Source organism: Taudactylus pleione, unplaced genomic scaffold (assembly GCF_031769625.1).
Source record: "Taudactylus pleione unplaced genomic scaffold, aTauple2 ptg000061l, whole genome shotgun sequence".
In the NCBI taxonomy this organism is placed as follows: Eukaryota; Metazoa; Chordata; class Amphibia; order Anura; family Myobatrachidae; genus Taudactylus; species Taudactylus pleione.
Window position 1 is genome coordinate 15,237,779 of NW_028284463.1, and position 25,635 is coordinate 15,263,413.

General features: G+C 45.7%; 2 protein-coding genes across 7 annotated transcripts in view; one reads left to right on the top strand and one right to left on the bottom strand.

Annotated features, from left to right (window-relative positions):
• The window catches only part of LOC148535104 (hydroxyacylglutathione hydrolase-like protein), a 29,555-nt gene extending 10,391 nt beyond the window's left edge, over positions 1-19,164 (bottom strand). Inside the window, exons 1-6 of one of the 4 annotated variants that reach the window (XM_088464786.1) lie at positions 19,076-19,164; positions 15,209-15,341; positions 7,362-7,426; positions 6,344-6,461; positions 2,667-2,775; positions 1,766-1,869 (exon numbers count right to left, since the gene is read on the bottom strand). In XM_088464786.1, coding sequence (XP_088320912.1) covers positions 1,766-1,869; positions 2,667-2,775; positions 6,344-6,461; positions 7,362-7,426; positions 15,209-15,313 — 501 coding nt within the window. In that variant the 5' untranslated portion in view covers positions 15,314-15,341; positions 19,076-19,164. Of the gene's footprint in view, positions 1-1,765; positions 1,870-2,666; positions 2,776-6,343; positions 6,462-7,361; positions 7,427-10,534; positions 10,953-15,208; positions 15,342-19,075 lie in introns of those variants that run through there. The other 3 variants (XM_088464789.1, XM_088464788.1, XM_088464787.1) reach the window with 3 other exon arrangements.
• Positions 19,165-19,626: 462 nt separating this feature from the next.
• The window catches only part of LOC148535105 (hydroxyacylglutathione hydrolase, mitochondrial), an 82,402-nt gene continuing 76,393 nt past the window's right edge, over positions 19,627-25,635 (top strand). For 2 of the 3 annotated variants that reach the window (XM_088464791.1, XM_088464792.1), the window contains exon 1: positions 19,627-19,727. In XM_088464791.1, the coding sequence (XP_088320917.1) occupies positions 19,652-19,727 (76 nt within the window). In that variant the 5' untranslated portion in view covers positions 19,627-19,651. The remainder of the gene's footprint in view (positions 19,728-25,635) is intronic. The other variant, XM_088464793.1, reaches the window with a different exon arrangement.

Here is a 25,635-nt window from a genome sequence, read left to right on the forward strand (position 1 = left end):
GCTGGATTTTAGAGTGAGTGTGGCCAGTCCATGAAGAGGGCATAATTATCACTTATCCAGCTTTAATACGCGTCATACAAAGTGCATTATGTGTCATAATCCAGCGTATACAGGACCAGCGATCACAGTAACCCATTATATGTGGCAGTAGGACGATCCTGCCTGAGCTGAATGTTTTATGTCAGATGTTGGCACCATTCCAGGGCATGGGAGCAAGTCCGGGAGTCTGGGGGAGCAGCAGAAGAACCTAGCACTGCCCTGGACATATATGTACATATTGGTATCCTTATGCACTAGATAGCAGTATTATTAACCCTATAGATGGTCTATAGCAGTGTAACCCTAAAGGCCCCCATACATCAGAGATGGATTGCAGCAATCGTGCAATTTGCAATCGATTGTGATTAAAAATCTGCAATGTATGTGCTTCACAGATCGCAGATTGCAACCAAAAAGTGATTGGAATTGTTTAATCAGATTGTCCAACATTTTGGATATCACAGATGGATTGGGGCTATAGATTGCTAGTGTATGGACATGATCAGCAGATTTGCAGACCGTTTCTAGCAAAATGATGGGCCTTTCAAGATTGCCAGATCTGTGTTTGCTGCAATCGATCTGCAAATCACTAAAAAAGATCTGTAGTGTATGGGCGCAGATTGCTCAATTGGGAAATCCTAAAATCGGGCAATACATCTTCAAATTGATCAATTGTGGTTTTCAGATTGCTGATGTATGGGGGCCTTAACAGTGCATGTTTTCCAGATCTCCTAGTTGGTGCACAGGTGTATTCATTACTGTCTGACACATGTTAAAAAATCCACAGGTGGTGCTAGTTATTTCATTTGTGATACTGAGGAGAACATGCAGCAGTAGTAAAATTGTATTATATACTATTTCTAATCTGTTCATAGAGTGGACTGGGAAGGGTGGTCTCCAGGCAACCGGAAACCACCCCTGCGTTTGCCTATGAGGAGGGTGATATTGCAGAGTCCTTATTTACACTATCAGTGTCAACTATAAAGAAAAAGTTCAAGTCAGCCTGTCTTATATTTCGATGGGGGGGGGGGGGGGTTGGTGTCAGTAAACTAATGCCAAATGTGGGGGCGGTTGGTAGATTTCACGCTCTGAATGAGGGCCGTCCTCCATAACTATGGAGCGTCCTCCTGTACGCCACCCACAGCCTATACGAGCATGCAGGTTGATGGCCGCGATGGTCTTGACCATCGCGACCATCGCCACTGCGTACAGAAGCCTTCGGTTGAGTTTCTCAACCGCAAGGCCCTGGAATGATTTTGGCTCTATCAGAGCCCAAATCACTCCCACTGACATCACTAGTGATGTCAGTGGGCCGGCTTCTGACGGTAGGCGTTCCCTTCGGAACGCCCCCGTCTGGGAGGCACGCCCCCGGCACGCCCACCAAAGGGGGCGTGCTGTCAATCAACATCAACAGCACGCTCCCTTTGATCAGACACAACGAGCGAAGGAAAGTCCTTCGCTCGTCGCGTCTGGCGCATGCGCACGACGGAGCTCCCTCTGTCGTGCGCATGCGCAGTGCACACCATCGACCCACTTGCGAGCAGACAGCCGCTCGCGAGTGGGTCTGAATCAGGGCCATTGTATCTTCAGATCTTCTGGATCCAATACTAATATGATCATTAAATCCAGAAAATCTGAAGATATAATGTTACTTATTTAAATTAGGTAGTTTACCATAGCCTTTAGCATTTTTATACCAAGCACCTTGGTGGTTGCTGTGACGCACCGTGTCAGGGGGCAGGGAACTTAGAGTTTCTAGCAAATTCTTGTACATTTGTTCGGCTGTCCCTTCAAAGAACTGCCCGCAGCCTCCGATGAACAGGGTGTCACCTGGGGAAGGAAACGGGGATATTGGTTTTATTGTTACGTTGCTAGCAGCACAGGGTGACAAGACGATATAGTGACATTCACATAATTGCGGGTATTTTCAATATGTTCATTACAAACATGAAAACTTCTTATCAAGCACACAAGTCAGGCACCAGCTCATACACACGGGTACTTCTAGCTGCACCTGATCACCAATTTATTCTCAATACTGTGTATGTAGCACATACAAAACTTATGGAATCGCTTGTGACCTGCACACAGCGGAGGCAGCCATTTTGTGGGAATAAAGTCTATCACTAGAAGCTAGTGACAGGACTTCACATCCTATATACGTGAGCAGGGACCGAACTATACTCGCCACAGGAGGTCCCTCACGCACCACAGGCAATTCCTGTCCATCTGCTAGGCCTCTCCCCACACTGCACAGGAGTCTGCGTATACGCTGCACATACTTTGGGCCGTCCCCCAAAATTTAGCTTGGTGATGCAGTGGTTGCATGCTTAGGACTGGTCATGAGGTGTTACTTCTTCATGAATTGACAGGCCGCATCCCCGTGAATAACTCCTTCAACATACAAAATGGCTGCCCTCACTGTGTGTGTATGAGATTGGTACCCTTTAAAAGCCATTTCTCATATATTTTTTTATTTCCTGGACCACTTTAATAGCTTCATGAACCTGTCGTCACTTTTAAAACAAAATGGCTGAATAGATCCGTTCCCTGCTATAAACTATGGACAGGTTATTAGGACATAATAAATTAGATCACACCGTACATGTTCACAAAATGGAAGTTACCTGAAAACAGTGCAGGAGCGTCTGGGCTACCGTCCTCCCACATGTAGAAGCAGACATGACCAGAAGTGTGGCACGGTGTGAAAAGGCATCTTACATTTATATCCCCGAACTGCTGAGACAAACGGCTGCAGTTACGTGATCTGTGGAATCGGTGTCATGGGGAGGAATGTAAAAACGGCGAGTCTTTGGCGAGTGCCAAGTCTCTGTATGTTATATAACACAACCAGAGGCAAACTTGCCAGAAATCGACTAAAATCAGCCGCGACTGGATACAAGTTGCCGTTCTGATTTTGAAGTTGTCAGACAACAGCCTGCGACTTGTGAACTCGTCAGAAAAACTTGCAGAAGAAGAGAGGGGCCTCTGGCCGGCGAGACTGCCGAGATTGTGTGCATTTTATGCTATGTACTAAAGAGCCACGTTAAACATATGTATTACTTTGCCACTACTGATTACTCAATTAAGAAGCCCCAAAAATGAATACAAATATATTGATGGGTCCTAATTGTTTAATTTATTATTGGGGCAATAATGTTAATAAATAATTACATTTTAAATTATGAAGACCATTATATTTTTATGTCCATTGAGCCCATAGTAATTAATGATAGGAGTACATCAATGTTTTGTACTTGCTACAAGTTTGTAATATGTCCCTCATTAACAAAGAAATATTATTGTCCACATCATTTTAAATGTTATTATTTTTAAACATTATTGCCTCAATAAAATCTTTACATCATTATGGCTCATCAATATTTCTATTACATTGGCTATATTATGTTCTGTCCAGGCAGTTAGCTCAGAAAGCATGTAGTTTGAGAGCCACTTTCTGGTCAAGTTCGAATTTCTGGCGAGTTTGGTCACAAATCACTGAAAATCTGTTGATTTTCATACTTGGGGGTCTATTTACTAAGCAGTTAGGAGACAGTGAAAAGTGATAAGAAAGTAATAAGGTGCCAACCAATCAGCCTGGCCTTTAAAATAATTGCTATAATCACCCAAAATTGTATAGCATACTCATACCTATCCAGTTCTACCACATCTAATGCTGGGCATACACTATACAAGTTATCTATCAGACATCTGTCCAATCTGGCTGGTTGGAATGAAAACCTGGTAATGTATGGGAGCAAATGACATTCAACCATGTGGTCCCAAACACTGGAAAACAGACAAAAATAATTGTTCAAATTGGTTAAATTAGTTTGATTTAAACAATTTGTCTGAACGATCATTTTTGTCTGTTTTCCAGTGTTTGTGAACAAATGGTAGATTGTCATTTGCTCCCATACATTACCAGGTTTTCATTCCAACCAGCCAGATTGGATAGTTGTCTGACAGATAACTGAATAGTGTATGCCCAGCATAAGATTTGGGGCCTGATTCAAAGCCGTTCGCTATTTGCGGTCGTTCGTTCAAAAACAAGGGGTGGCTATTCAAATGATCCGTTCGCAAATTGCAGTCTGTTCACACCTCTAAGTCTGAACGAGCGAGCAAAACATACGCTCGTTTATTTGTTAAAAATACCCCCTAGCCGCTCGCACCATACGTCATGTCCGCTATTTATTAGATTAATCGAGTACATCGTACAGCGTATGAACTGCTCGCTATTCTTGTGGTTGGTTTTTTCAACCGCTATTTTGCGAGCAGTTCTGAGTTAAAAAAACCAAGTGACGTGGTCAATGACGCTGCTGTATTAATTATGCACTCCCTTAAAACGCCCGTTTTGACCTTTAAGTACGCCTGCGTTCGAATTCCACTCCCCCGTTTTCAAGCACCTTCCCCTGTTACCACCCACATACGCCTCATTCTGTCACTCAAAATAGCAGGCACTCGCTATATAGCGTACAAAGATTTTCGGCCGCACTGACTGGTTCGCGCATGCGTACTAAAAACCGTACGCATGCGCAGATGTGCGAACATCGCTCGGAACGAGCGTACGGCCGCTAGCGAGCGGCTCTGAATGAGGGCCTTGGTTCCAAAGCTGACGATTTAATGAAGTCTTTAGTTACTCCCTGATTTATCTCAAAATACAATTGCTTCATAAGAGTTACTGTTACCCAACATTTATATACCTTAATATGAGCATTTAAACATTTTGTTAGGAAAACAAGACAGAAAATTATTAAATGTAGCTTAATATGCCAAAAAAGGTCACAATGCTTAAGTTATATATAAAAAAAAATGACATGCAAAACAGTTTCTTAAAATAAATAGGGATAAAAACAGACAAAAACACATATTTTCAGTAACTGCGGTGGGGAAAGCTGAAACATGGAATACATAAATAGCTGATTCATCTGCTTTAAATGACCAATAACTTTCATCAGGCTAGCATGTTCTAAATATTATTTTCTTGCACACACTCCGCCAATCCCGGTGAGGTTATTATGAAAGACTATGTATGCTAATGGGTTTTAATATTTTGTAGTTCAACACTAAGGACTTCTTAAACATGAAATGTATTTTCTTTAGAACATCATATAAATAATTATCACCAATCAACTAAGTATGACTTTCTACACAGATACATATGAAACAGTATTATCTATACACAGTATGTAGTAAAGTCCCTGGTTGTCGTCTGTTTTTTCTTGGTTTTTTATTTACCGTTCCTATTTCATTTATGTGAAAAAATTATTCTTTCATTCAAAATAGTCCAATTCCTGGTAAGAGTCTGCTTTGGCGTGAATAAAGTGGAGACTGTTTTCTCATGGACAACACTGGACATATGAACAAAGGGCCTGATTCAGACCCGCTCGCAAGCGGGTCGATGGTGGCCCAGTGCGCACGCCACTGTGCGTGTGCGAGCCCCAGAGCGAGCGCAAAAAGCACTTGCTCCGTGGCTCACTACAAAAGGGGCGGCTGTCGATGTTGATCGACAGCTCGCCCCATTTTGTAGGCGTGGCCGGGGGGTGGCTTCACAAACGGAGGCGTTCCCATGCGAACGCCTGCTGTTTGTGGGCGGCCCCACTGACATCACTGGTGATGTCAGTGGGAGAGCTTCCGGCTCTATTAGAGCCCGAAGCTCTTTGGGGCTTGCGGCCACGAGACCCTACCACAAGGGTCTCGTCGCAAGCCCGATTGGTCGCGATGGTCTTGACCATCGCGACCATCATCCTGGCCGCTCGCAATAGCTGTGGGTAGTCACCCACAGCTATGCGAGCGGCCAGGAGGCAGCTTAAAAAAAAACAAAAAAAAACGCCCTGATTCAGAGCGAGCGCTCTTTCAGAGCGTCCGTCTCTGAATCAGGCCCAAAGTGTCTAAGTGTCCTGAAAGCCTGCACGGATTACACATTCAGGGTCTGATTCAGAGTTGGACGCTAATGCCGGTGCGACTGACATTTTACGCAGCGCAACTGCGGCTTTATGCTAATTCCGCAACTGATGGATTTCTTCCAGAGATGGCCATCAACTATGAACATTGCACCAGAGCTATGGAGGTGCAGAATGTCCTTCTGAACATGGGCGTCAAAATCAGCGCAACTGCGGACAAAGTCTCAGTCGATGACCGCGTCATGCCCGCGTATGGCCAGCCAACCCCCTGTTACCACCAAAGAATGGCCACTGAAGTTCCACCTCCAAATTCACCTTCAAATTACTTTGGTTATTCCTCCCCCCCCCCCCCCCCATTACCAAGCTCCCGTACTCTGACGTCTAGATCTCCTACACGTTACCTTTATCACTTGGTTGTGGACGACTCTGTGTGTTAACCCCGGGATCCGATCATCCGCTCCGTACACGATCAACTCTGGAAATTGCTGAACAAGATCTGCGTTCCCTCGGGAATGATCCCTCAAAAGAACAAACAGGGATTTTCAGAAAACACATCTTAACCATTTAAAACCCCTACTAGCAGTGGGCATGTAATCTGGCATACAGGTATCAATGTGCACCTGCATGGGCGGATCCGGTCGATCGGACCAGGTGCCAAACATCTAGATTTATATTACTTGTGCCCAAATCAGACCAATGTATCTGCTTGTATCTTGGGCTACGTAGCCTGATGCTATGTGGCACAATTAGCATGCAAGGGCAATAACTGCTCACATTTGCATATCCCAGTTCATTGTCCAATCACTTTTCCGCCTGTACCAGTCAACATTATATTGATACAGATTTGCTGGATGAATTGCTCATCGTACTTAGGGCCTGATTCAGACCCGGTTGCAAGCGCTGAGCGCTCGCAACCGGGTCGATGGTGGGCCAGTGTGCATGCGCACGACGGAGCCGGCTCCGTCGTGCGCATGTGCGAGACCCGGATAGCGACGGGCAATCCGTCGCTCCGGGTCTCATACCAAAGGGGGCGTGCTGTCGATGTTGAGTGATAGCACGTCCCCTTTGGTGGGCGGGCCGGGGGAGTGGATGCCCAAATGGAGGCGTTCCCATGTGAACGCCTCCGTTTGGGGGCGGCCCCACTGACATCACGAGTGATATCAGTGGGACAGATTTCGGCTGTTAGAGACGAAATCTCTCTGGGGCTTGCGGCAACGAGACCCTACCACAAGGGTCTTGTCGCAAGCCTGATGGTCACGATGGTCTTGACCAGGAGGGCGTTCTAAAAAAAAAAATAGCCCGGCCCTGATTCAGAGCGAGGGCTCTGTCAGAGCGTCCGGCTCTGAATCAGGGCCTTACTGTGTATATGGGCAGCAGTCTAAAAAGATTACCATGCCAGGTTTTCTGTATTATACTCACAGGTGGTGGTGGGTAGTCAGGATGGCTTTCAGATTCACGCCCTCTTTCCGCACAATGTCCAATAACTGAAAGAAACCATTATTACAGTCACAGACAGCTTTCACAAGGCAAGTGAAATAGTAAATATACCCCCTACTAGCTCTGCTCTTTGGACAGAAGGGCCATTAATAGAAGAATAGACATCCCCACAATCAGGGGCATAATTGTTTAAAGGTGTCGGACAAATTGAGGATCTCCTACACACAACTGCGCATTAAATAGATGACCGAGCAGACTCACAGGATGACTTATTTACTGTGTGTTATAGTTGTAGAGTTTCTTCTATGTCCAACATGATCTATCAGCATGACATCGCCATCTTCAGGCAGCTATGTAGATCCATGGGTATGAACGGACGTGGGAAGTGCCCGTGTACCGGACGGAGCCTGCTCGCTGTGCGCAGCAGAAGCATGCTGTGACATCATCAAGCTATCGGAAGTCTGCCTGCTTTAATGATTGGCTCCGAATGATACATGGGATTAGATTCAGCAGTTCTTCAGCAGATACAGCCGCATTGTAGCAGAACAGGCGAGAAGAAGGTTTAGAGTTGATATTCTCCATAATGGTATATGTGCTAATAATTATATATTGCAATTAGACTTTTACTCTTGAGAGAGAATTAAGTCTAACAGTTGGGTAATATAAACATTGTGAAGTTGTAACAAGGTGTATTTCTCCAAACAATTAAATCTTTATCATTTTCTCATGTAGTTACTCAAATCATTATTGGCAGCTCATGCAGGTGGCGATAAGACCAAAGGTTGAGAATCCTGAAGTTAACAATTAAAGAGAAATAACATTACTGATGTGGAGAGCTGGATTAAGCCTTGGAGAGTGATATGGCATACATACTTCCAGTGTTGTGCTGCCAGAAGCCTGGACCGTGCAGGTCTCCGCTCTCTCCATCTGGTTCCAGCGCAGAATTGCTCCTCTGCCGGATGTTCACACCTTCCTGCAGGGTGTTCTCAGTATATAACCTCCCTTTGTCCCTCCTGTGGCTCCGTGGGGTTTGTCAGTGGTTCTCCCAGGGCCAGTGTAAGGTTTCTTGGCATCCTAGGCATTTCTTTAGCCTTACGCTCCCATCCCCCCTGCCCCCACCCTTGATAGCTACACAAGCCCTTATACATTGCCCCCAGTAGTGGCCCCCCTATGCAGTGCCCCCAGTAGTGGTCCCCCCATGCAGTGCCCCCAGTAGTGGTCCCCCCTATGCAGTGCCCCCAGTAGTGGCCCCCCTATGCAGTGCCCCCAGTAGTGGTCCCCCCATGCAGTGCCCCCAATATAGTTCCCCTTATACAGTGCCCCCAGTAGTAGTCCCCCACCTATACAGTGACCCTTATATAGTGACCCCAGTAGTAACCCTCCCTATGCAGTGCTCCCAGTAGTAGTCTCCCCTCCAGTAGTAATCCCCCCAGTAGCATCCCTCCCCCAGCAGTAATCCCTCCCTATGCAGTGCCCCCAGTAGTGGTCCCACCAGTGCAGTGCCTTCAGTAGCAGTGCCCCTAGTAGTATCCCCCCCCCCCAGCAGTGCCCCCAGCAGTAATCCCCCCTATGTAGTGCCCGGTCTACCTATCCACCACCTACACCCAGTGCCAGATTAAAGTCCACATGGGCCTGGTGCTAAAATTTAGGAAGGCCTATTGTGTGCTGCCGCAGGCGGTGTGTCCAGCATTGTGGGGGGGGGGAGGTGACCAGCACTGTGGAGGCGTAACCAGTGTTTTAGGGGTGTTGTCTATACACAGTGTGTGGCCTGTGCTGTGGGATGTGACTAGAGCCTACCCTCAAAAACCTCAATCTCCCTTCTTATTAATAGCTATACGGAAATTGTATATCTAGACACAATAGTGAGATCCAAAATAAGAGTCCCTGAGTGCCACGCTTTTATTTATTTATTATATAGCTCAAACATATTCCGCAGCGCTCTACAGAGAATATTTGGCCATTCACATCAGTCCCTGCCCAGTGGAGCTTACACTCTATATTCCCTATCACATACGCACACACATACACACTAGGGTTATTTTTGCTGGGGGCCAATTAGCCTTACAGTATATTTTTGGAGTGTGGGAGGAAACCGGAGCACCCGGAGGAAACTCACACAAGCACAGGGAGAATATACAAACTCCACACAGGTAGGGCCGTGGTGGGAATCCAACCACCAACCTCAGTGCTGTAAGGTAGTAATGCTAACCATTACACCATCTGTGCTGCCCTATACAGATATATACTGTATATATCAGATGTTCAGATGATACAGGGCATGTGTCCTCACGGCAAGCCACTGTCTAAGCAGAGCGCCGGGAACCGGAGGCGCTCGGCCAGACATTCACACGGCCGATCCATATAAATTATATATTAAATAAATATATATATATTTATTAGAAAACAAACAAGCCTCCAGCATGCCTCAGTAAAATGTATTACTAGCCTGGTGTCCTCCTGGGGCCACTCACATGTCCTGAAGACACAAGTAATGATCAGAATCTTGTTCTTGATAAAAGTCCAGAAGGACTGAAATGTATAAACTTGACCACTGCTGTGTTTTCCCAAAAACACTATATATATATATATATATATATATATATATATATATATATATATATATACATACACACACACACACACACACACTGTATGCACACTATATACAGTCTGCAGTGTTATATATATATATATATATATATATATATATAGGGGCATATTTATAATGGGTGCAGGGTGTGCGGGAGCCCGCACCGCACACCCTGCACCCATAAAACTTACCTCTCCGGAGTCCCACGTCGGCTCTGGTGTCTGCGCCTGTAAAAATGACTGGAAAATGGCACTGCGGCCATTAAGCCGTTGTTTGCGCATGCGCAGTACAGGGAAAATGACCGCAACGGCCATTTTCCCGGTGACCTGTGTGTGTGCTATAGACTCTAAGCACACTCTAGTGCCCAGAGTCTATAAGTGAGGCGCTGGCCGCACACCGCTCAGTGCGCAGCCGGCCACCGGACGGAGAGGAGGGGGCCTGTGTCGGAGACTGCACACGGGCCCCCTCCTGTCTAGAAACGCGTATTATATATATATATATATATATATATATATATACATACCTGGAACAGAACATTAAATAAAATTCTCTGAGTGGCACTCACAGATGGACGGATGGAGCACACCTTTTTCAGTCCCAACTGAGGCTCAGGTTGCAGGACATCCCATCCCCCGATGATCAGCTGCATCAGCAAACAGTAGTACACTGCACATCACCTGGCCAGATCGCAGATCCCGGCATAGCCTGCATTAAGACCCTGTAATAGTCGCGGCGGGCCGCGGCCAACAGTACCTGTGTGACAGCAGTACCTGGTGTGGCATCACATGACGCGGTGGAGGCCCCAGACACAGGTAGGGCTAATAAACTGAAATTTATTTGAATCGCGGGTGGGTGAGGGAGGGAGAAAGGTCAGGTGGAGATCCGGTGAGGTCTGAGTAGGCAGGCTGTGCCGCTGTAACAGGAAATAAAACATGTTCTGCCTACAGAAGCGGAGCACAGCAGATCCTGACGGCCTATTTTGATGGGAGGGGCCTGGAGCTGCAGCTCCACCCACCCCATTGTCAATCCAGCCCTCAATCCAATCCAGCACTCAAATAAGCAGTATCTCCTAAAATGTAACCTTTATTACATTAATTAAAAGTGAATTATAGAATGCAGCTTTTGGTAATGGGGGTGTATTATTATCCAGGTCAATTAGCAACCTAAATGTATTGCTGTTACCTCTCCAAACACTCTCTATACCTGAAAATGCACTTATGTCTGCTAGTGGCTCTTATATATTCTTATTCCTGCTGGTTACTACAATGAAACTACCATGCAACTACACATTGTAACTATTTCTTCTGTTACAAAGATGCTGCTCTCTGTGCAGCTGGAATCAGTCTCCTCTGCCATTCATTCTGCTGCTCTCAGCAGAACATCTCATCAGCCGTAATGGGGGAGTGAAAACCCCCCTCTGGTGACCCCTGCCTGAGTACACAGCGCATTAGCCTAGAACATGGACCCCTCAGCCCCTACATTTGGGACTACAGAGGAGTGGGCTATAGCTTTCCCTTCTTGTACAAATGACCATTTTGTATGTTCGACAGTAAAAACAAAAAAAAAAGTTATTCTGCAATCTGCAATTTTCTTTATCCCTTACAACAAATCCACCCGGTTTAGTCGTTAGTATTCATCATGTTGTTTTCCTTTCACTGACGTCATTAAAGAACGTTCTGTCGCTGTTGTACCGATTGTGCAGCCTTCTCTTCTGTTTGTGCTTTAGTTAGTTTCATTCTGTTTAGTTCATTTTACATTAGTATAAAGGCGATACATGTCTTGTGATATACTGGGTAAAATATTAAAAATATTTATTGCCACTAAATGTTAAACAGAGTACAAGATGCCAGCAGAAATAAAAGTAAGTGAAAGTAATAAAAACAAACATATATATATATATATAAAATCAATACAAGAAAAGAACTTTTATCTTGCGCCAAAAATTGATAATGCTGCACCTCTAAGAGGATCCTCTGTTAGCCGAGGTTGTAATTAGTGAATTAGTGTTCCATAAGGTCATAAGGTATCTTTGTCCTAAGCTATACTATTTTTCCAGCCCTCTATATGGGATGGCATGTATACAGGCCCGCCAAGAGCCGCGCCGTGCCAGTGTAAAAGGGAGCGTGGCCTAATCGTGGCCATGCCCCCTTAGGTAAATAAAAAAAGTTTTGCTGGCGAGGGGGGCGCAGTGAGCCCCCTCAGCCCGGTGCATAACCAGTGGGGGGCGCGATCAGCTTGATCGCTCCCCCGACAGGGATAGGAGACTGCTGTGGCTGCTTCATAGCAGCTGCGAGCAGTCTCCCAGTGCAGCCCAGCACACAGCAGCGTGTGCTGGGCTGCTGTGATGTAAGAGGAGGGGGAGCGGTTTCGGACCCGGCCCCGGGTAATTAATACCCGCTTCCCCCCCTCTCGGCGCCCCTGCATGTGTAAGTACTATAACAATCAATTTATATTCTCTCCTTCCTTTATAAGGAGATCTAGCTCAGTCCTGCAAATACCGCTCAGCAGCTGAGCTGTGTCATTTCCCCATGGTGTACTAGTGAACTGGACCAGCTATATGCAAGTAAAAGGTGTTATACTGTTTTCAGCTACTTTCATTGCCTGTATTGCAGATATAATTATGTCATTAATCAATCATATGTTTAATCGTGGCCATGTTATGTTAGGATAGATATATTATAAGGTTTTAGAGAAACTTCTTAACATATTTATCCTGATAAGCATAGGTAGATGAATATAACATTGTCTTGGAATAATAAAGCACTTGACACATTTAAGGGATTAATCTCAGCAAGTAAGTCACACTGCTACCATAAATAACCACTAGCATTTTTCATTATATTCTGATTTGAATATGTAATTAAATCTATTACCAAAGTCCTCATTTAATTTATATGCAATGAATTGAATTTACTAGGCTAAATCTTGCACAAAGGACCTAGGCCCTCATTCAGAGCCGCTCGCTATTTGCGGTCGTTCGTTCTAAAACAAGGGGTGGCTATTCAAATGAACCGTTCGCTCATTGCGGTCTGTTCACGCCTCTAAGTCTGAACGAGCGAGCAAAACTTGCGGTTGTTATTTTGAAAAATACGCCCCCTTGCCGCTCGCACCATACGTCATGTCCGCTATTTATTAGATTAATCGAGTACATCGAACAGCGAGCAGTTCAGAGTAAAAAAAAACAAGTGACGTGGTCAATGACGCTGCTTTATTAATTATGCACTCCCTTAAAACGCCCGTTTTGACCTTTAAGCACGCCTGCGTTCTAATTCCACTCCCCCGTTTTCAAGTACCTTCCCCTGTTACCACCCACATACGCCTCCTTCTGTCACTCAAAATAGCAGGCATTCGCTATTTAGCGAGCACACGATTTTCGGCCGCACTGACTTGTTTGCGCATGCGTATTACAATCCGTACGCATGCGCAGTTGTGCGAACATCGCTCAGTGGGAACGAGCGGCCGCTTACGAGCGGCTCTGAATGAGGGCCCTAATCTACACTGAATTGAAGGCCCTTCACTATTTTCTGAGACATTTACTTTGCATATGAATCAGGGGATGCAGTCACGATACTGGCGGGCGCTATCCCGCCCGCCAATATCCCGACACTTACATCCCGACATGGGACTAAAGATAGGCGTCAAAATCCCGATGCCTATCATTAGCCCCACTACGGAATCCCAACATCCGCATACTAAACGAAGGTCTATCCGGGGGGGGCAAGGGTCAGGTTTAGGGACCCCGGGGGAACTTAGGGTTAGGCACCCCCCCGGGAGGGTTAGGTTTAGGGTGTGTGTGTGGGGGGGGGGGTTAGGTTTAGGCACTAACGGAGGGAGGTTAGGGTTAGGCACTAGGGCGGAGGTTGGGGTTAGGCACCCCGAAGGGAGGGTTAGGGTACTTACCTTCAGCTGTCAGGATTTCGACCCGCCGGGCTGCCGCTGTCGGTATTTGATCTGCTGCCAGCATTACATACCGATTCCATGAATCAGTTGTAATCTTATTGGTATGTATATACACTACAGGCTACATATTGTCTCTTTTTTTTTTACACTAGATTAGATTTGATCTAATTTGTGATTTTTAAATTGACAAAGCACACACTAATTACCATACCAATTGATTTTAATAGGCTAAAGCTGCCTACACACATAGCGATATTTTACACGATCTGGCCGATTCCGATGCATCGGAATGACAGATCGTGAAAAATATGCCCAAATCGTCAGTAAATCGTGAGTCCCCACTCACGATCACGATGCGCGTCCCCGCTGGTCGCACATCGCATCTTCAGATCAACCGTGCTGTAGGGCAGATCTGACAATTTAAGTCATGATGCACTGGATAGTTTAGGAGGCACGATAGATTGTGTGCCAAATTGGCAGCTTTTTCGTGCTGGGGAGCCCCCGGGAACAGTTCAGGGGGAAATCGTACACATCGTGGGAACGTGAGCACATCGCTATTTGTGTAGGCACCTTAAGGCCTCACATTGATCTGTGAGGCATTTTTACAAGATCCAGTGTGACCACATATGAAGTGATTGTGATCCGATTTGGTATGTACTTTCTAGCCTGCTTTTTGTTTTTAGTCTATTTGTCTATATTGCTGAGCTATTCAATTCTCCTATGAATTTCAATTGACCTATAGATTATTATATATTCAATTTTCAATTAAATTTGTATTAGATATATCATATACGTATAATTGTACCATCCACCATATACATTTTTGTATCATCCTATATGTTTTACTTGTACCATCTACTCTATAGTTTTATGTATCACCCTTGTTTTAAAGATTACCCCTGATGAAGTCCCCAATGGAACGAAACGCGTAGGGTTTTATTCCAAAGCTAATGACTACGTTTTAAAAAGTATCAAGTCCAAAGAATCAGAAATTTCAATAATTTACAAAGTGACATTAAGCTTGAAATCATTTTATGTAAAAACAATTATTGTTATATTAAAAATATTTTACACTGAAAGTTTAATTTGCGTTTATTAATATTTGGTCATTTGGCCTCATTTTCTGTGTGAATAATTTTTGGTGAGTGGGTATAATTACAGGTGCTCGTGATGTAATCAAGCTCATCCTTCTGGAGTTGATTGATGGTATCAAGAGAATTAAGCAACCCACACTGTGATGTTATGGACTAAACAATGTGTACAAACAAAAATATTATATTTTCAATACTGATGTAGCGTCCTCTGAGATTATTGGATATATATATATAAAATCATTTACTTTTTTTGCAACAGATGCATCAACTGCAATGGCGTCTTTTGTATGTTCTTCTATAACCAGATACATATAGTTGTCGTCCAGGACCGAAATGACTTTCACCTTCATGTTCCATCCGCTTCACGATCTCATGTAGCTGTAAAATTAAATATATAATTATCAAGCTGTATCTCACCGTTTAGACACTATGGGCACCTGCCTGGGGCTGCCCGGATTAGTAGGGCACCTGCCTGGGGCTGCCCTGGTTAGTAGGGCACCTGCCTGGGGCTGCCCTGGTTTGTAGGGCACCTGCCTGGGGCTGCCCTGGTTAGTAGGGCACCTGCCTGGGGCTGCCCTGGTTTGTAGGGCACCTGCCTGGGGCTACCCTGGTTTGTAGGGCACCTGCCTGGGGCTGCCCTGGTTAGTAGGGCACCTGCCTGGGGCTGCTCTGGTTAGTAGCGCACCTGCCTGGGGCTGCCCTGGTTAGTAGGGCACCTGCCTGGGGCTGCTCTGGTTAGTAGGGCACCTACCTGGGGCTGCTCTGGTTAGTAGGGCACCTGCCTGGGGCTGCCCTGGTTAATAGTGCACCTACCTGGGGCTGCTCTGGTTAGTAGGGCACCTGCCTGGGGCTGCTCTGGTTAATAGGGCACCTGCCTGGGGCTGCTCTGGTTAATAGGGCACCTGCCTGAGGCTGCCCTGGTTAGTTGGGCACCTGCCTGGGACTGCTCTGGTTAGTAGGGCACCTGCCTGGGGCTGCTCTGGTTAGTAGGGCACCTGCCTGGGGCTGCTCTGGTTAGTAGGGCACCTGCCTGGGGCTGCCCTGGTTAGTAGGGCACCTGCCTATTTTATGTGAATTTTATTTCTATTTTTTCTTCATTGTAGATTTCACTATATTGCCACTAGTGTAAAAATTAAATCACAGAATTTTCCAAGGAAATAAGTAGTGGAGAACACGAATATGTGTAATGCACAATTACTAATTTATACCATACTTGCTTACTTTTTTCAAATCCTCTCTGGGACCTCCCAAGCAAGTACGAGCGTTGTGACGCATCAGCATGGCACAGCTCCCCACTCTGTAATTCCCTACACAGGGCCATGATGACGTGATTTGTAGTGAAACGCGTCATCAAGACCTAATCTGCCCATTTCACTAGGAATGTATAGGCATACCCAGGGCTTAAAGTGGGCCTGGAGAGGTGGTGGAACTCATCTTTCCAGCCGCCTACTCCCCACCCCCCGCCATGCTAGTCTGACAGGCCAAAACAAGTGTGAAAACTGTTCTTTACACGCACACACACGGTTGTGTATAGGAAACGACAAAGTGAATGGCTGGGGGCCGCCTATTCCCCAGGAAGCTTTGGGGGCTATGACAGAGTGAAATACATTTTAGATGGGTTTTTTTTTAGCACTCCTGTTATCAGCTGAGACTACAATGTTAGATCACTTAAAAAGTGGCTCTCGGTCTGTGGGACTTCTTTCTGTGCAGGGACTTGGTGGAGGTGGAACTAGTTCCACCTACCATTAGAGGTGACTGAGCTCAGTTCCACCCCGTTCCTACCCACTTTAACCCCTGGGCATAGCAAAATCTGGAAAACTAAGTCCTAGATATGATCTACCCAAAATCCACTGAGATCCACCAAGAAATTACAACTTTTGGGTTCAACTCAGCCTCTTTTGAGGTTCACAAATTCGAGAATGTCCCACCAAAATTGGAACAGTTGAGAGATATGTATAGGCCAAAAATGAACCACCTACTGTATTAAACGTGTGAGAGCAAAAATTCAGCATTGCCCTAGGCAGTGAATTATTAAAACTTTGTCCTGGGTGTCAACTTAAGAACTTCTGCAGGAGGAAAGTACTTGGGGTTCATCTGTGAAAAATAAACATCTGAGTGGACACCTTCTGGGAGGTATGAGAAGGGCAGGTTGTGCAGGGGTGTAAAGTTATGGATATTCATGAATTAATTGCAGGTTTAGCAAAACTATTATTTTCCTTTTTTTTTAATCCCAATTCAGTTTGAGGGAAAAGTAATATTGTGTATAAGAAGGAATAAGATTAGGAATTTAATATAATAAGTATTTTGTGTGCATAAGACAATGCAAATTTACAGTAATCCATATTATCCAATCAGCAAATGGCCATTCTCCAACTACTGCAGTTAGACAGTCAGAGAAAATATCCAATTGGCTCCTATGGTTTAATGCACTGTTAGTAAATAATGCTTATTGTGTTTTCTTTCTTGCCTTCTTCTGTGCTGAAGTTCAGTTATATTAATGCTTCTTGTTACATCTTACATTCGTCTCCTTTGGTGCACATTGTAAACGCATTGTGATATGGTTAAAGTGCGTTTATTATGTATACATTCCCGCCAGAGTATGTAGTTAAGTGACCGGCAGCCGCCAGTCACAATCCCGACGGCAGAATGTCAGCTAGGGATTCATGATAGGCGTCGAGATACTGAGGCCTATTATAATCCCGCCGCCGTAATTCAGGACATCGCGGGCCTGAACGAGATAAGTCCAGGGCACCCATCCTCTTAGCTGTGGGGGGGTGTTGGGTTTAGGGCACCTCAGGGGGGCTAATGGTTAGGCACTCCCCCCCCGGGAAGGGTTAAGCTAGGGGAAGAGGGGCTTAGGCGCCACCGGGGGGGGAAGTTAGGGTCAGGCACCCCCTGGGACGGTTAGGTTTAGGGTGCGGGGAGGGGGGTTAGGTTTAGGCACCCCTGGGGGGAGGTTAGGGTTAGGCACTAGAGGGGGGAGGTTAGGGTTAGGCACCCCTAAGGGAGGGTTAGGGGGGGGGGGTGAGGGGAGGGTTAAGTTACGTGCCGCTGTTGGAATTTCCTCCCTTCGGACAGCCGCTGTCGGGATTTGAAACAGCCGCTGGAATTTCAATCCCATTCCCCCGCCAGTGGCGGAACTCCCGGAGGCAGTGGAGTTAGTGGTATCTGGGCGCCAGCTGGCATGCGCAGAAGGACGAAGGCGCCGCGGTAGTGCTGGGAGGGATCAGATTGGATCCCTCTCACAGCACTCTCCCTATAGAAGCCCATAGGCTTCTATGTGTAACGCCATCAGGAAGATGGCGTTACCCACCGCAACCAAGCCCCGGAGTGCATTGCATTCTGGGGCTTGGTGCATATGAGAAATGCGGTCACACCCGCATTTTGCAGGTTTGATGGCATTTTGCAGGTTTCTGCATCCCGTCCTATGTCTGTTAATACCCAGTCTTGTTTTGTTCCCAATTGTAAAGTGAAACTGAATATGCTGGTGAAATGTAAGTAAATGCTAATAATTAAATAATAAGCATCCTAATTTTTTTATACAAACTTTATTTTATTAAAATGCAGATTGAGTACACATGTACAAGCATAGTACACACATTCTGCACATAATGCAATGTGGGATATAAGCATTATCATACTTAGGTGCATTGCAGACACCGCCTCTGACGCAGCCTTATGTGCTGCCTGGTGCCCAAGCTTTTTACTTACAGGACTCTGAACTTCATGATTACCCGAAGGTGCAATAAAAAGTTACAATAATATCTAATTCTAGTAGTAGAATTGCCCAAAATAATTCTGCCAAATATTTTTGGACTTTCTGCATCATCAATACATCTTCCATCTATCAGACTGAAGCAAGGTCTCCCACTTGCCTATAAGTATACACCTGTCCTGTGATGTCACATGCCCCCATGTGCTGTAAGTGTGCACCTGCCATGTGACGTCACTTGCAACCCCTACCCGTGTACACCTGCCATGTGACATCACTTCCAACCCCTACCAGTGTACACCTGCCATGTGACGTCACTTGCAACCCCTACCAGTGTACACCTGCCATGTGACGTCACTTGCATCCCCCTCCCCCACCCATGTCATGGTACCCTGAATACCTGCACGGTGGTCTCTCCTCTCCATTCAGGGTGTCATGATCTCATCTTGGGCCAGGTACTGGGAAGAGCGTGAGTTGGGCATGTCAAGGTGCGGGCTCGCTGATTGGAAGATACAGCCGTGCCCGTCGTTCCTGATTGGCTGCTACCACCCAACTTTCTTTCGTCACTCCCTGTCAAGTGACAAAACCGGCCATCTTTAATCAGGGCAACCCCTGAGTTACACAAGTTTCCATTATTAGCATGCATACTACAGATTATACTGACGTACGCAGGGAAAGCAGCTATGCCATGTATGAGTTGTACTCTGACTCGGGCTGTATAAAGGGGTAGACTGTGGGCACTTGCCCTCGTTACAAATGGCCGTTTCTAATTTTCTGCCTCCTTGGCAAGATCCATTTCGTGATTGGCCACTGCTCCAGGGGAGCGTCCCTCCGCACTACGTCGGCGCTTTGGTTGGCGGCGTAGCCTGGTTGGCAGAGACCCCAGGGCGACCTGTGATTGGCTGGCTGTCAGTGAGCCTCAGCAGGTAAAGAGGCCCCTCCCCTCCAGTGAGCAGCAGCAGCCGGCCCACTCAGGATGATGCTGCGTGGGTGCAGCAGGAGGCTGTGGTGCGCACTGTCCTTCCTGGGAGCTGCGGCCGGCTGCAGAGTGGGTATGTGGCCGCACACTGTAGTAACACCACCCTGTGCTGTGTGCCTGCCTGGTGCTATTATGTGTCCCTACCCAGTCACCAGCAGCACACACAGCAGGGGGAGGATTACAGGTATAGCTGGTGTCTGCACTGTCAGCTCATAGCAACAAACCTCACTTTATAATATAGTATCTATATATATTCCCTGCTTACTCTGTACTGTCTTACAGGCTGCTAGGTTCCACTTTCCAGAGTGATTGCTGGGTCAGTGCAACTTTGTTAGATTGTTTCAATAACAATTTAATAATTTGGTATTAACAGAGAGTGTGTGGGTATATGTGTGTGTGTATATGTATATATATATATATATATATATATATTGCACAATGCTCATACAAGAGGCAATACGAGAATGGAGAAACTGCAATAGCGCTGGTGCAGGGAGATGGAATTTGCGTCGCTGCAAGTGGGTGTCTCAGCTTTGATGAATCGGCCACGTCATTAGCAGACGTGGCTGCGTGCGACTAAAGCTGGGCAAACACTATACAATTATCTGTCCAATCTGGCTGGTTGGAATGAAAACCTGGTAATGTATGGGAGCAATTGACCGTTTGCTCACAAACACTGGAATGGTGTATACTCACGGTCAGATATCCCTGGTCGATTTGAACGATATCGATATATCGTTATCGTTCAAATCGACCAGTTTCTGGCCCCTTCAAACGATGGTCGATGCGCGGGCATGGATGGTCGATATCGACAATCGCCTGTGCACGCAGGCCAACCTGGTCGATATCGACCAGGTTAACCTGGTTATTATATATAATCGAGGGTCATTATAGTAGTTGAGGGAATGGTGCATGTGCTGGATGTTCGATAATGATCATCCAGCACATGGAGGACACTCAGACAATGATATCTGATCATTGTCTTATCTGACCGTGTGTATGCACCAGAAAACAGACAAAGATTGTCGTTCAGACAAATTGGTTAAAATACACGAATTTAACCAATTTGAACAATTGTTTTTTGTCCGTTTTCCAGTGTTTAAAACAATATGATCGACTGTCATTTGCTCCCATACATTACCAAGTTTTCATTCCAACCAGCCAGATTGGACAGATATCTAACAGATAATTGTATAGTGTATGCCCAGCATAAGAATCAGCCCCAATGTGTTTTTAATGTGCTCTGCAAAATACTCATACAGTAAATGATCCTCTTAAAGGATCCTTGCTGCGTTATGTTATTCAGCGTCACAGGGACTGGCTCACCTGCAGGCCCACAGGTCCTGGTTTTGCTGATCTTGCAAGAAGAGAGTGGAGAGCTGCCCCTAAACACTTGCTGGACCCCTGTGGTCCATACCCAGTGTCCCGAGGAAGTGATGGATGTGATGACACTCCAGGCACAATCTCTGTCCAGGCTGAGGTTCCAGTAAAGACACAGCCTGTGAGATGACAGTTGGGAGCTGATTGGCTGGTACCTTATCACTTTTCACTCTGTCTCCTAACACTGCTTAGTAAATAGACCCTTGAAAGTGACAAATGATTGATAATTAATCATTGCACTTTATTACACTAGAAATGGCTAGTGTTACTTAGTTGACAAATTTTTTTATTGTTCTTGTGTTTATTTTACTACTTTTAGGGGGTATTCATGAAAGTTTGGAGGGAGATAAAATTGTGAGAGATAATGTACTGACCAATCGGCTCCTATCTGTCATTTTTCAACCACACTCTGTACAATGACAGTTAGGAGCAGATTAGTTGGTACTTTATCTCTCACAATTTTATCTCTCTCCAAGCTTTCATGAATACCCCCCTGAGTCCCAGGCAAAACCTGGAACTTGGTTGATATATTTTTGGGTGAAAGCTTTTGACAATACGTACTTTGTCCCCATGACACATTATCAAATATATCCATCCTTCTGGACGCTAGTTAGTGTGGCCAACGCTGCTGGGTTCCCCTCTCTTCTCCACTTTCCCCGGCCACAAACTTGTGCATGACGGAGATGAGACAGACCACCCACCATTACTGTATAGATCCACTGGTTATAGGACGTTAGACTTCATGGAAGAGCTCAGTGACAGTGAGCAGGCTGCAGGCTGAGTGCTTTTATACGGTTGCTGCTATTTCCAAGTTGGAGAAGGGACCTCTGTGACGTAGACACCACGTGACCGCTGCAGGAGGCTGGACCGCTCCTGCGTTACCATCCACTAGGGCATAGAGGGGGAATATATATTTGTAGCGAGCCACCGTGCCCGAAGCGCGGCGAGCGGACACTTTTGGTCCCCCGTTACCATCCCCGCCCCTCCCCCTTTCAGGCCGAGTCACGTGGGTGTGACGTCACAGGGCCATCAGCCCTGTACAGTCTAGACCTAACCGCTTTTATACAGGCTGTGGAATTCAGAGATGACTTCTAATATCGTAATAATTTACACTAGAGGGTGTGTTATTTCTTACAACAGCTTTCCTAATGTACACGAAGATAAGGGCACCAGAACACAGAGGGTTTTTGCTGCAGACAAGTTATGTGACTGGCGGCCTGTGAGCGTCTTGTAGTTGTGTAGACAGTATTTATTTCATGGTTAATGAGAAACCAGCTGTTTGGGAGGATACCCGTCTGGAGAACGCTGCAGGTGCTGATTGGCTATTGGTATACACATGCTGCAACTGGGACTGTTTACTAACTAGTGTTATCTGCAACGAAGAGAAGGTCAGTCTGGTGTAAGAGATATAAGATATGTGTATTACCGTGGCCAGACTTTAATATTCAAACAATGTTTGTGCTCTCATATCCTATTTGATTATCATTTTATATTAGACGTGATCAGGGTGAATAACGATTTACTAATTTATTGTTAACAATGTATATGTGTGTGTAATAAATAAATTTGTGTGTATATATATATATTAGGGATGTGCAGGCTCGGATAGGTTCGAGTTTGCACGTGGAGTTCGGATTTTTCCCTCCAAAAAAACGGAACTCAGAACGAGGCAAAACGTCATCTTACATGGACGAACATCATCATTCCTGGTCTTTTGTCCAGGAATGATGATGTTCGTCCATGTAAGATGACGTTTTGCCTCGTTCTGAGTTCCGTTTTTTTGGAGGGAAAAATCCGAACTCCACGTGCAAACTCGAACCTATCCGAGCCTGCACATCCCTAATATATATATATATATATATATATATATATATATATATATATATATATATATATATATATATATATGCAGTACAGAGTGTGAACAGGACTTTGGTAAAGCAGACCTGTCACCATGACTTGGCATTTCCTGACACTAAATAGAAAGTAGTAAAGCTGCCAGTGTGCCATCTCCATGGTAGCATAGACATCCCTCGTCCCCGTTATTTTCCGTATGATTTGTCTCTTTTGTTATAAGCTCTTACTACTACTGTCAGGCTCTCGAGAGCTGTCGTTACATTAAAGACAGACACTTTATTGGGGCTTTAAAGGTAAACTTTAACTCTAAAAGACTTTCACGCTCCACCAACTTACCCACTGGTATTGTAGTCAAGTCTTACAGATTACGGCGGTCTTCAGTGCCGCCTTTACATAAGGTGAGAAGCAACAGTGGAACAAGAAGCTTTCTGAAAAAATGTGGCCAAAACTTAAGCTAAAGACCAGTGTAGAGCACATTGAAGAAAACCCCCCCCCCCCCCCACCAATGAATGAGTCCTAAATTGTTAGGTAAATCTTAATATAGGATCCGGTCAGAGTGTCAACGTGGATATAATGTCGACATGGTTAAAATGACAACAGGTTCATAATGTCGACATGTTGTCGCCAAAAGAACATATACCTTTTCTTTATAGTTTTATTACACCACTCCATCTGACACTTGCCATTGGACTTGGTGATGTGAGGCTTGTATGCAGCTGCTCGGCCATGGAAACCCATTTCATTAAGCTCCCGCCGCACAGTTTTTGTGCTTACATTAATGCCAGTGGAAGTTTGGAATTCTTCAGCTATGGAATCAGCAGAGCGTTGGCGACTTTTACGCACCACGTGCCTTAGCAGTCGCTGACCCCGCTCTGTGATTTTACGTGGTCTTCCGCTTCGTGGTTGAGTTGCTGTTTTTCCTAAACGCTTCCACTTGCTCATAATATCACTTACAGTTGACAGTTGAATATCCAGCAGGGATGAAATTTCACGAACCATCTTATTGCAAAGGTGGCATCCTATCACAGTACCACGCGTCCTATCACAGTACGATGCTTCCTATCACAGCGCCACGCTTCCCATCACAGCGCCACGCTTCCCATCACAGCGCCACGCATCCTATCCCAGTACCACGCATCCTATCACAGTACCGCGCATCCTATCACAGTACCGCGCATCCTATCACAGTACCGCGCATCCTATCACAGTACCGTGCATCCTATCACAGTACCGCGCATCCTATCACAGTACCGCGTATCCTATCACAGTACCGCGCATCCCATCACAGTACCGCGCATCCCGTCACTGCACCGCGCATCCCGTCACAGCACCGCGCATCCCGTCACAGCACCGCGCATCCCGTCACAGCACCGCGCATCCCGTCACAGCACCGCGCATCCCGTCACAGCACCGCGCATCCCGTCACAGCACCGCGCATCCCGTCACAGCACCGCGCTTCCCGTCACAGCACCGCGCTTCCCCTCACAGTACCGCGCTTCCCCTCACAGTACCGCGCTTCCCCTCACAGTACCGCGCTTCCCATCACAGTACCGCGCTTCCCATCACAGTACCCCGTATCCTGTCACTGTACCACGCTTCACTGAGCTAGTCAGAACTACCCATTTTGTATCACAAATGTTTGCAAATGGAGACTGCATGGCTAGGTGCTTGATTTTATACACCTGTGGCAACGGGTCTGATTGAAACGCCTCAATTCAGTAACTAACAGGTGTGGACAAATACCTTTGTCCATATAGTTCATTATAATATTTCAGTGATGGTGCATTCTGGGGCGCAAGATCGGCATGTGGTGTCGGCGGTCAGACAGCTGCATCCGGACGAGGAGGAAATTAGTTCTGCACATGAACGGAACAGATTTCCTCATAAACATCCGGGTATGGAGCAGTCAGAACAAACACCAAAACACACACACACTTAAGCGCCTGATCAGAATATGGAGATATAAGACTTAATTCCAAATCTGTGCTGCAGCTTTTTAATAGAGGTAATTGCCACACCTCTTAGCAGTAAGAGCCAAAAAAGAGAATAATAAAAAGAGACCCTTTAGCTTAATAAATACAATTTAATGTCACATACAAATGGCCATATATAAGCACAAAAAAATACAAGACAATTTACATAAATGACAGTATATAAAATAGTTTTTTAAAATGTCAGGTTAATATCTGAGCATAGTTATAAAGCAGCCACAAGATATAGCAGGTAGCCAACACCTCCACATATGTTGCTGTATTGTGGAAGTGAATAATATACATATAATTAATACACATAAAACAGCTCCGAGGAAGCCGCTGAGGTATACCACAAGGCGGGGAAACGCGTTACAGACTCCAGCTCCACATTATCATCCACCAATACCGGGCGCTCTGCTTTATCAGCTTTACTGTGAGTAATCTTACTAAAAACAACTCTCAGTGAATACCGTTATTTGGGCAATAATAAGACTTTTGCCAATTATTTATGCAAACAAAGCGGATGAATGATCGCTGATATTACGCTTACCTGGCTGGACACTATGGCCCTCATTCAGAGCCGCTCGCAATTAGCGCTTGCTCGTTCAGAAAAAGGGGGTGGCTATTCAAATGAACCGTACGCTCCTTGCGGTCTGTTGCCGCCTCCATGTCTGAACGAGCGAACAAAACATGCGCTCGTTTATTTGATAAAAACGCCCCCTGGCCGCTCGCATCATACGTCATGTCCGCTATTTATTAGATTAATCGAGT